Source organism: Corapipo altera, unplaced genomic scaffold, assembly GCF_003945725.1.
Source record: "Corapipo altera isolate COAL_440 unplaced genomic scaffold, ASM394572v1 22b, whole genome shotgun sequence".
NCBI classification, from domain to species: Eukaryota; Metazoa; Chordata; class Aves; order Passeriformes; family Pipridae; genus Corapipo; species Corapipo altera.
Genome location: NW_020884876.1, coordinates 8339212 through 8351359, shown reverse-complemented (window position 1 = coordinate 8351359; position 12148 = coordinate 8339212). Strand labels below are relative to the sequence as shown.

The 12148-nt window shown below is 38.7% G+C and overlaps 1 protein-coding gene across 1 annotated transcript in view; it reads left to right on the top strand.

Annotated features, from left to right (window-relative positions):
- The window catches only part of WWC2 (WW and C2 domain containing 2), a 101769-nt gene that overhangs the window by 80132 nt on the left and 9489 nt on the right, over nt 1-12148 (top strand). The window contains exons 15-21 of the mRNA XM_027635890.1: nt 1301-1493; nt 3127-3291; nt 4094-4206; nt 5204-5396; nt 7322-7486; nt 10009-10101; nt 11231-11473. Coding sequence (XP_027491691.1) covers nt 1301-1493; nt 3127-3291; nt 4094-4206; nt 5204-5396; nt 7322-7486; nt 10009-10101; nt 11231-11473 — 1165 coding nt within the window. The remainder of the gene's footprint in view (nt 1-1300; nt 1494-3126; nt 3292-4093; nt 4207-5203; nt 5397-7321; nt 7487-10008; nt 10102-11230; nt 11474-12148) is intronic.

Below are 12148 nucleotides of genomic sequence, written 5' to 3'. Positions count from 1 at the left end.
CTATTAAAATGACTGTTTTCAGTAGACCATGCAAATTGCTTACCTACATTTATATGAATACAGCAGCAGCATTGCTGGAATCATGTTATGCTACAACTTCACTTTAGGATTGGCTTCTCATAATGCTGCATACCTTCTATCCAGGCTATACATGCAAAACTAAAAATTTAGATCTTGCTTTTTATCCCAAGAAGTTTGGCATAATTGGGGAATAAATACTATGCTCAAATTCAAGTAAAAAATCAAATTTCTCACAGACCTAATTTCTTTTGGTTTAATTACTGTAAAACCAAGTTTTTAATAATATTAACAACAGTATGCATGAAGTGAAAAAGCATAGTGGTAGTGCTGTAAATTTTGGGAGAAGAAGTTCTTGCCAGAATTGTTTTCCTTGTCCCACTTTTTCTTCTTGCTTTAGCTAGCTAGCTTCATTGCATTCTATTCTACAGTGAATGTCAATTATATATAAAGCCAGTACCAGAAAGAGACTATTGCATGGGCACAAAAAAGATATAAAACAATTACTATGCTCATTCATGAGCATATGAGAAACTGTGCAATAGGTAAATAACACATACAAATTGCATTAGAAATGTCTTTACTCTGTTAAGCTGCTGCTAAAGTGAGACTTGCAAGTTAGCTAGTACAACTTTTATCCACATAATATCTATCCATATTTGTTACATAAAAAGAATGCAGCCATGTAACAATTTCAAGCTACTCTCTCTGCTTAAATTTAGGCTTGCAAGATGCATTCTTCTGGGTTGCACTTAATGTATTATGAATTGATTTTGAGCAGCAATAGCCCCTAGTTATTTTCTTCCTTGATTTCCTTCGGTTTTTTGTTTCTTTGGAGGCTTTGTTTTGTTTGTTTCTTTAGATTAAAAGGTCTTACTACTTTTCAGTGCTGCTTGCATTGTTCTAAGTTTAATTTTTATATCCACCCTGATTTTTCTCATTTTTTAATTAACATTAAGTTTGTGTTTCCTCCCATATGTGGCATGATCTTCAGTGTTTACAGTATTATACTAGAGGATAAATTTGGATAGAGACAGAAAATAGCTACCTCTCTTGCTACTACCTTACCAGGCACAGAAATTCCTTTTTGGGAAATGTTTCTGCAAGGGGCAAGAGGAGTTTCTCACTCATCTTTGTCACCTCTTTTCCATTCCACCTCTGATTTGTTGCTGTTCCATTTTCTTGCTATGCAGTCCTTTAGTTGATGGGGTCAAGTTCTATCATGTGTCACCAGCAAGTACCAGTTTAAATTCAGTGTAGAATTTTGTTTTGTTTCCGGCAGGTATATCAGAGTAGCAGTACTTCCATCCTCAGCTGACATCAGATGTCTATTCCGCACCAAAGTTCATCCTGCCACGGAAACCGTTTTATTCAACGAGATATTCAGAGTAGCCATTTCCCAAGTAACATTATTACAGAAGACACTGAGAGTAGATGTTTGTGCTGTTGGTAGAAGTCATCGGGAAGAATGCTTGGTATGCAGTTTTATTTCTGGCTTTTTTTGGAATGCATTTGTTTATAGTGTCCCCTCTTATTTTGATGGTCAAGGCTGCTAAAATTCCACAGTACTTGGAGACAAACTCTGAAGCATAACTTAGCTATTGCTACAGTACTTAAAATACTGCCTTTCTCTGAAATTCCTGATACAGAATCTAATCCTAGATGGAAGTTCTAGTAGGTGTTTTGATAATTCTAACACTGCATTACCTTAACCCTTTTAATTACAGATTGATATTCTATCTTTGTCATTTTATACATAAAACTTCCATAAACTTCAATGCAACATTACCTGAATGCTAGATTTTAAAGCAAAAGCTGAAAAAGAGCCACGGGGGGGAAGAAAACCCTCATTATCACAAACTTGTCACAAAGAACAAACTACATTACATTTTTGCATGTTGTTTTAAATTATATGATGAACACCTTTTTGGTTTTTATGATCTGTAGAAATAATAAAAAGGTATGACATTCATAGATCATCCCATTGGGAACTGTCATGTTTTAAATTTTGTTGTTAATCGTGGTCATCACCTAATCAGTGATGCTCCATTTACTTTCAAATTGCTTTTGCATGGTCTGGTACAACTCAGTTTAGTTTTTCACCATGAGAGTGATTTTAGTAGCACAGTGAGACTTTTTTAGTTACAACACACTGAAGAGATGCCGGAACCTGCTGGGGTTCATCAGCTCCAACTGCTGGGAACAGCCTCTCACTTTCAGAAATGTAGAAGTTAATTCCTGGGGATGTGTTGACCTTTTTCAGTATGTAAGAGGTTTCCCCTCAGGAAAGGGAAGGGCAGCAGAACAAAAATGCAATAGAATGCAGGATACAAAGGTGAAGAAAAAAACCAACAACAAAAAACCCCACAAAAACAAAATAAACAAAAAAAAACAAACACAGAAGGCAAGGGTTAATCACAAGATCAAATGAAAGAGTTGGAAGTACCATCCCCAGCAGAAAGCCCTGGGCAACATGACCAGAGTCTTGGCAAGAGCTATGTGTGCAGCCCAGTATCTGTGGAGATAATTTGCCAAAGAATAGAGGATTTTAATCTCCAAGGCACAGCCCAAACATGAGTACTTCAGAAGCGTTCCCGGAGTCCCAACTCAGTGGATGTCAGTGCTTGTCCAAATGAAAGGGTTTCTTAATCTTTTGCTGTCTTTTAATCTCCTCCTTCACTCGTTAGAGCAAACAAGGTCATCCATTATTTGCCACATGGATGATTTTTGTGGTGGGACAACTAAAAATTGTTTCCCCATGAGTTGGTGCTACAGGCTTCATTGGCACAGGTTTTCATAACTGAATGCAGCAGAAAGCAGGTGTGTGCATTACAGTGATACAGGGGGTGGTGTCTGCATGTGGGGAGAAATTCTGCAGACTGAAATAAAGGATGGCAGAATGGACAATATGAAGGACTTTTCCATGAACTTCTATTTGTTTAATTTAACTGGAAGTGTAGGGAAGTGGAAAATTGTACAGATAAAAAGGAAATTAAGATTCATGTCAAATTTGTCCTGTTTTACATGGTAAGTACTGTAGAATTTATTTTCAACTGTTTTGTAGAGAACAGAACAAAGTAAAACAGTTTTCTTCCCCTTTTTGTGCAGGCAGGGACTCAGATCAGCCTGGCAGATTTATCATTTTCGGATGAGACCTGTACTCTGTGGTACAACCTGTTGCCTTGCAAGCAAATTCCTGGCAAAAAACCTAAGGAACAAAATGATGAATGCATCTTTCTGTTAAGCAAGCAGTCACTGCACTCACTGGACTTGGTGAGCAATGGGTTGGCTATTACTGCAGCAGCAAGAAAAAATCCAGACACTCCAATTGTGCCATTGCATTGTGATTATTTGAATGTGTGAATTCAAATACATCCTCCCCTGAAGGTCCAAGGCCCTGTTTCGTGGGCAGTTTTCTCTAGAGTGACTTTGTGTGTGAGTAGTTCCTGCGAGGGGGATATGGCAGATGCTTTTTAATGGGATACAAAATTGCACTCCAATTTGAAACACTTCAACTGTGTTTCTTTATAAAAAGAATGTTATTGAAGAGCATCCTAAAGTTTACCATTTATTTTCATATGCCCAGATATGAATACCCACATCAAAAATGTCAGTTTATTAACTATTTGAATCTGCATATTTAAAACCATTGCACTTAAAATGCTGTTTATGCAAAACACATACTAATTCTTCTGGTTAAAGAAGCTTTTCTGCTTTAATACCTTCTTAAGAGAACTGCATTAAAATGTAACTTTGAAGAGCACCCTTTTTTCACCTCAGGATATTACAAGTATGAGAGGGAAGAAGAGAAAATACATTAACGTATGAAAGGAGCATGTTTGATTGCATTATTGCTTTAAAAACAGTCTATTTTTGATTGATATATACTCTGTATAAAAACAATAATTTAATGTGCTATACACTGACAATTCAAACACTTTTTACTTGTGAACTGGGTCATTGTTTCTGCTGACATCAGGGAGCAGCAAGGTAATGCAGCTCTTGCAAGAGTTGTCGGTTTTTTACCTGTTATGTGTCACTCAATTCTGGTTTTTTCTTTTTTCCTTGTGAGCAGGATGCTGTGTCAGCTCTGCTGCAGAGGACATCTGCTGAGCTGGAAGCAGTAGAACAAGAGCTGGCTGAAGATGAGGAGGAGGAACAGGAGCAAAGGGGCTCTGAGAAAGACTGGTAAAGCCACTTTTCCTCCTTCACTGTTCATGCCTGAATGACTCGACTCATTCTTCCTATTCTTAGACAAACAAAAGGGCTGTACTTTTGGAGATTATAGACTTGTAGAATGGTTTGGGTTGAAAGGAACCCTTAAAGATCATCCAGTCTAACCCCCTTACCACTGGCAGGGACACCTTCCACTTGACAGGGTTGCTCAACGCCGCATCCAACCTGGCCGTGAATGTTCCCAAGGACAGGACATCCACAGCTTCTCTGGACAACTTGTTCTAGTGCCTCACCACCACTGGAATTGGAGTCAAGCCTCATTCTCTTGTGTGGTCAATTAATTCATGTTCTTTTAGGTTTACAGTGTTTTGGCTGCTCTATTAACTCCTGCTGCCAATGCTCCTCCATTCCATGTAAACCTATGAAACCACTTGGGCAGTCTAAGCCACTGGAGGTGTAGCAAAATGTCTCATGTTATAGTTGCATTGAGTGTGATAAGCAGCTAATAGGATTTGAAAAGAGAGCTGCTGTCTAACAGAGCCAGTGCGGGTATGCTTCTATTGGTCTTGATTTTGGAGAAACTGTGAGCTTTCCCAAGAAGCAGATTTCTTGCTAAATTGCTATTTGAGTTCTCTTTTTGTGCAGTTTCTTAGCTGCAGTGTAGAAGTAAATACATGGTTTATTGTGGGGGAGGGGGAGACACACTTGTTTGTTTTATGAATTTATTATAATGAAATTCTTTCAATGTTATCAACATTACAGCCATTAAATGTAATGCAGTGTTGTCATAATGGTCTTGAGGGTGAACTGTAGTAGCACTTCTTGAGTTTTGCTGGAGGCTGCAATGAAATGTGCCTTCATGTGAAGTTAGTGGAAGCATTTGGATGACAGTTGTTTTCCCTGTCAGGAAGATGATTACTTTATGTGTGCAGGTCTAGGCCTTCTGATATCTTTCTCTGGTGAACTTTTTCAGTTTGAGAATAAGCCTGGGTTACTTCTGTTCACACAGGCTAGAGATGCTCACAGAAGCCTCTGATGAAATTGTGGATGAAGAGGAAAACAGCATTAAGCTGGCAGTAGAAGGCAGCTGTACTGATGACATGGGGTTACTCATCAATGCACCAGAAACAAATGAAAACAAGGACAGAGAGAACACTGATGAGGCTCATGAGGGCCAGCAAGCTGCTGTAATACTAACACTGGTGAATATCTTAAAATTTACATTCCTCCATTATCTTGCTGTGTCTGAAGATCTATTTCTGAGCAGTTAATGTAGAAGTCTGCTGTATTCTGAGCATTTACAATTTGATGTGGCCTTTGCTGTAGCAGTAATCAGCATGTACTTGTAGTGAAGTCAGTGTGGAGTGTGGTCACTTTTGAACTACAAAGAGGACATTTAACAGACAAGCTATGCAGAACTTCTAACTCCAAAACAATTAACCAAAACTCGCTTATCTTGGCTTTTTTGTTGCATAGGGAGAATATTCAAAATACAAGTGCAGTTCAGTAGCTTCAGCTTGTACACGTTTAAAATATTTCTGCACATCTGTTACATTGTTTCCTTCCCCCCCCCCTATTCATCTGATAAACAGGGGGAAAGACAAAACAGGGGTCAAGATCTTTAAACCAATGCGGGGATTTCTTTATTTCTTCCTTCTGTTTTAGGGTGTGAAATACAAAAACCAGCTTAGCAGAGAAAAGGATGGAAGATTAATGAGCAGAAAACTCAAAAATGTGTGTTAAACTGTGTACTATGGAACTACCCAGACACTGCACAAAACAAATTCTAATTCCATGCTCTTGGTAATTGTTGTCTTTAAATTATATTCCACTTTCCTGGAAGCACTTTTAGTACCTTTTTAGTAAACATATCCCTGATGTAGTAGCACACACTCAGAAATAAAATTTTTAGAACCTTTCGGCACCTTAATAAAAACACTATTGCAAGTGTTAAACCCACAGGCTCTGTAAAACAGCAGAGGTAAAAACGCGAAGAGTGACATCTTGTTCCTTCAACTTTGTGACAATACAAAAGTTCAACACCTCAGTGGGATTGCTGGAAATTGTAATTAACTTGCAATTAATGTGGCAAGATGCCAAATGAGCTAAGGCCATGGTATTAAAAGGACTGACAGTCTGCTGGGTAGCAAGCAAATATAGATCAAAGCCCTGACTTGGCAAGGGGAGACATCAAGGACAACATAGGAAGGTTAGGCACGCACACAAGTACTTTGCTAAGCCTGGGCTGGATGGACCTGAACAATGAGTGAAAGACATATCAGACACCATTGCACAGTATAGATCTTTGTGTGCCAGATCCTCTCGGGGTTGCAGTTGTGCTATTTAGGTCACTGTATTTATCATGTGCACTTTGAAAACCATGAACCTCATTAAATTACCAAAGCTGAAGAAAAAGCCCTGGTGCACATCAGTAACATTGGATATTTCAGCTACTGCAGAACTTGGTCTAGCCTGGCAGTCAAGATAATTGCAGTATGTAACCAAGCACAGGCCATGCCATCTACAGAAGTGGGAGTACCTGAGGCTCCCTGTGGCACATGTGGGGCAACTGCAGTAGGCAGCAGGCCATGCTGAGGGACAACAGACAGCAGGGTCTTTTCCCTGGGCTCACAAGGCTGATGAGGTTTGGAATGCGTGGCAGTATGTCTGGAAGAACCTGAGCAATATAACTTTCCCAGCTGCCCCCTTTCAGTGTGCACAGGCACCATCGCTAACATGGCAGAACCTTGGTCTTCTGCAAAATACAAAATAAAATAAAAATAAATGCACAAGAATAATGTCTGCAAACAGCAAAGTAAAACATTTGTTGCACTGTGGTTGCATCAGACCATCTGTCTTGCAGCAAAGGCCTTTTTGCAAAAGCTTTGGTTTTATTGGCAACAAAGAATACCTTCAAAGTCTCTCCACACAATGTTAAGCCTTTTGAGAATTTTGTGTTTCTTTACTTAATATAGCTTCTCTATAAATGAAAGATGCTTTTTGCTGCTGGCCTTTTTCCATTTACTGCAAGGTAACAACAATTCTTGTAAAATCCAAAGGCACAAAAACTATGTAGTGACATGTATCTGGATATAGTAGGTCTTTTAAACTAAATTTAATTTCATAGGTTGATAAAGAGACCAACACTGAGGAATCGATTAATGAGAACACACCAGTCCGACCCAAGGACAGAGCCAGCTGGAGCTCAAGACAGCGTCCCTTTGTCAGGAACAGCATGATAGTGCGCTCACAAACCTTCTCTCCAGGCGAGCGGAACCAATACATCTGTAGGGTAAGAGGAAAAACACTTGGAATGAAGAGCTATTAAACAAAGAGTCATTTAACTTCTTGGGAATGAAGCATTAATGACAGTGAGTCATGTACCAATTTTCCCTGCAAGAAGCAGAGCCTGTGCTTTCTCTAGAGTCTTTCTTTCCCTAACTGACCTGATGCACAGTAGAATTGACTTTCAGCAGAGTTGCACGCTCTTGCAAAACATCTCTACTAAGGAAAAAAATACATCCTATTGGAGACAAGTAACACAGATGCCTGTGCTGGCTCTCTTCAAAAAGTGTGTTTCCCTACACGTCAGCAACTACAACACTCATAGCAAAATAATTTGTTCAAACATGAAATAGAATTCACTGTACAATGCCATTGCATTACCGTATTTTAGTAATGCAGCCATTTAAGGGTAACAGTGTGGAAAGAGCTCAGTCATCAATTTTAAATATCGCTTTGTATCTCAGCTGGTTTTAAATCTATGCAGCCCAAATCCTGCTGTAATTGCATCTTTGAAAGATGTGCAAGTGCTGCCTCAGGGCTGGGTTTTAAACATGGCTTTGGCAGCTAAGTTCCCAGTCTCTCTAGATCTATGGTAGTGTGGAAAAAAAGATATTTAAATTGTCAGCCTTGTTGCTGTTAAACTAACTGTAAAACTCGTGTGTTTAAAGATTTAAGCATGGATTACCAACTCTATAGATTTTAATTACAGATAGCCTAGAAAAGGCAGTTTATTTTGATCTTTAGTTTCTACAGGTTGCTCATACAAGTATGAGAGGTTTGGGGTTTTTTTTAATAATACTTATGCTTTAATTCTCTGGTTCAGTTAGAGGCAGTTATCTTAATCATTTGGGAACATTAAAGTTGATCACTTCTCTGTGATTCTCATTGACCTATAAAAATAGATTGATAGTCAATACCTACATACTTAAATAACTATTCCATATACCCTCCAGAATAAAACACAGCAGATTGTTTTCTAACAATCTTCACATAATTTGCATATTTGCATTATTGGCTGAATTCAGAACCTAGCCTTCATCTTAATTCCTGTACCAGAACTTAATTCCTAAATGGAAAGTAGTAGTATTGGCAAAAAATGTAGTCTTAGCTTACTGCCTGTGTAGGTCTTCAACAGGAAGAAAAATCAGTTGCTCTGGTAGTTTAGTTAGTGTAAACTCTTGCAGTTTTTCCATCTGCAACAGTGTTCGGCTTTTGTATCTTTGAACATTGCTACATACCTGTAGCAGCCAGAAGCCAGAATAAAAAAAAACAACTTTCCTTGAATAAACATTTTTTTTTTCTCATTGTGTATGGTATTGCTGGAAGCAAAGTGCCCTGGGAAAAAACACTTTTGCACAGATGAATCTTTTGCAGTTTCAGAAATACTTGTTGTCCACTGCTGGGGCTCCAGAGTGGGCACTGTAGCTGCATCCAAATTCACAGGGAGGGCTGAACAGTGTGAGTCTCTCCAGTCCCAGACCTCAGTTTGCATATCCAGCGTGCTTTTTGGTGCTGTACAAGAGGAAATCACCTGTTGGATACACTCTGGTGAGCTGTCAGCTGCTCTCGATTCAGAAGTGATGACCTGGCTTTAAGAGAGCACCTACTCTCATATGATGTTCAGAGAACACAGAGATCTTGGAGGCCTAAAGGACAGAACCAAAATCTGTTGGCGCCTTTAAAAAAAAAATCCCTTGAAAAGTGCTTAAAGAATATCAGTGATGATAGCTGCGTCTCTGTATCCAGGGGTGAGCTCCCAGTAGTGGCTTATGGTGAAAAGACAGATTTGTCTCATGAGAAGTGTGCTTGTATTGCAAGAGCTTGTGTTTCTCACCCCTAGCTCCCAGCCAGTCCTGTATAAGCACGCTTTAGGACTCTGGCTTCACATGCTGAAATGTTAGCAGAGTGATTCTTTTTGTCTGTCCTTCTCTGAAGAGGAGAAATACATATCCTGCAGAGAGATGCTTCTGTTTTCCCTGGAGGTTACCACCTGTCAGATACCAATGCATCTAACAGTCACTCTGCACTGATGGATATGGAACTAATGCTAAAGTTAAGAAGAAGCTACTGCTGAGCTGTGGCATATAATTTTGAGAGGCAGGAAGTGCTTCTGAAGGAAGCTGTAGGCACACCTGTACTTGTTACAAATAATACAGAAATACTGCTTGTTGGACAGATGCATGTCTACAGTAATTTACCTTCCCTGTAGTAATTCGTTAAAAGCCTGCCCCAGGTAAGTGAAATTCATAGTTTGTATCTGTCAGTACCTAATAACCATAGTTACCTTCCTTGCATTCCTAAAGAGTCTACTTACTCTTTACTTACTATTCATTCAGTAAGATCAATGGTTGTCTTTGTGTAGGATTAGAATTTTGGAGTAGATGCTGATTCTAGTTGCAGATTTTTTTACTTTATACTAAGAATACAACCTACATGTATATCAACACTGAGGTTCTCTTGGCTGGGTATATTGACACAGATGTATATGAATGTCCTTTATTTCTCTTTTTGTTGTGTACATTTTCACAGTTGAATCGAAGTGACAGTGACAGCTCAACATTAGCCAAAAAGTCTCTCTTTGTAAGAAATGCCACAGAACGGCGGAGCCTAAGAGTTAAACGGGTATGTGCTTTATTAACAGGACATGGTTTAGGACAAAGTACAGGCAGAGAAGGAATACCAAACAACTTAAAGAATATCCTTAATTGAAAGTTTTTCAGCAAAACCAGTGCAAGTACCACATGTAGTCCTGTAGTTTCACATTGAAATCTCAACACAGTGGTCCCAGTCCTACATCTTCGTTCTCCAACAAAGCGTGTGCTATTTTAGTTGTGGCTGAAGCCAGCAGGCAGACATGGCTGCTCAGCATCATAGCATTTGTTGTTGAACTTGAGTTACTGCCAAAGGGATCCGGGTTACAGAACCTGAGTATTACAAAGTCACACAGGGAGGCTTATGCTGCACAAAAGTCAACGCTAGCAACGTACATCTGAAGCAAATTTTGGTGGACATTTCAAGGATTTAGATGTCATCTGAAGCAAATTTTGGTGGACATTTCAAGGATTTAGATGTCCTTTTAAAGGGATTTACTCTTTTCCAAGTGTTCAAGTAGCAAAAGGATTGAAGAACAAGAGAGTAAGATTCTGTTTCTCTTGCATGAAATTAATTCTTACATAAAGTGAGAGAGTTATATTTTAATCTTAATTGTAACTAGAAAAATAGTCCCGTGGAAGGCATGTTACCAGGTAGCAAGATTGCATTTTGCATAGAAAAGAAATACTAAATAGTCTCGGATGGCTTCTCCTGCCTGACTTACTCATATGAAAAGTCACTGTGAAAGGACAGTAACTAATGTGAAATACGCTGAAGAAATGCATGTTTACAGAGTTCGTAACATTGTGTGTTTGGTTAGGCCTGGAAAAAGCAAATGTTTATAAAAATAAATAAGGTAATTGAAATCTATGGGGAAATATGCGTAGTGTTGGGTCTCCTGGCAGTGTCATCCTGGGGATCAAAATGTTTTCCTTGGTTTTAATCTATAAATTGTGCACCTGGTTGGAGAAACTTTCGCATTTATTTTTAGCTAGTGACTGAAGAAAAATTCCAGGATACATGAATTTTTGTACTTAAAAAAAAAAAGACTGCTAAAGAAAAACAAAAATAAAATTTAAGCTTTTCTGACTGTATTATGTCAAACCCTACTCTAGCCTTTCTATATGTTAATTTTTATTCTGTTTCCCAAATGATCCAGCCTGTTTGCCAGCCGATCATGCGAAGAGCTACGCAAGAATGCCCCGTACGCACTTCCCTTGACTTGGAGCTGGATCTCCAGGCATCACGCACAAGGCAGAATCGTCTGAATGATGAGCTTCAGGCCTTGCGGGACCTTAAACAAAAACTTGAGGAAATGAAAGGCAGAGGAGAGGCAGACCTTCCCCTGTGTGTGCTAGAGGACGAACGTTTCCAGAAACTCTTGAAACAAGCTGAAAAACAAGTATGAGCAGGTTCAGATATGTGTGAATAAATAGGCATATATGCTCCTAACTTTGCCTTAAATTTGCTAAGGAATTTGGTCAGTCGTGTTAAAAGATTTTTACAGAAGTTGACATTTGACTAATTACACCTCTGAACTACATAATGTAAACTGTTTCTTTATTGGTCAATACTACAGCATTTAAACCTATAATTTTAGGTAGTATTTTTCTAGTGCCCTCTAAATACTTCAGTAATTCAGAGTAGCAGTTCTATTATTTGGAGTAATAGTTGTGGTTGCTGTAGTAAAATAACATTTACTTAGAAGTTAATTTAAAATTCTTACATTCCAGCCATACTTCTACAGACTTGTGTATGCTCTCTATCCTTCAGAATTTGTATTCAAAAGGTGCTTGTAACAGGTAGAGAGAGGCAATGACCATTACTCAGAGTAGTAGGGGCATGTGTTAAAGGCTTATTTTTTTATTCAGGACATAAAGGAAATTTTGGCAAAGGAAAGCCAAATTCTATTCTCTATGCAATGGTCTCTAAAACAATACAAGTATATATGCACTGCCATAAGGTGGGAAGATGCCCTCATGTGAATAAAAGAGAAGAAACAGGATAAAAGAATGAGATGCAATGGTAAGAAGTTGGGATGTGGAAAATTCCAACAAGATACATCAAAAAGATGTTG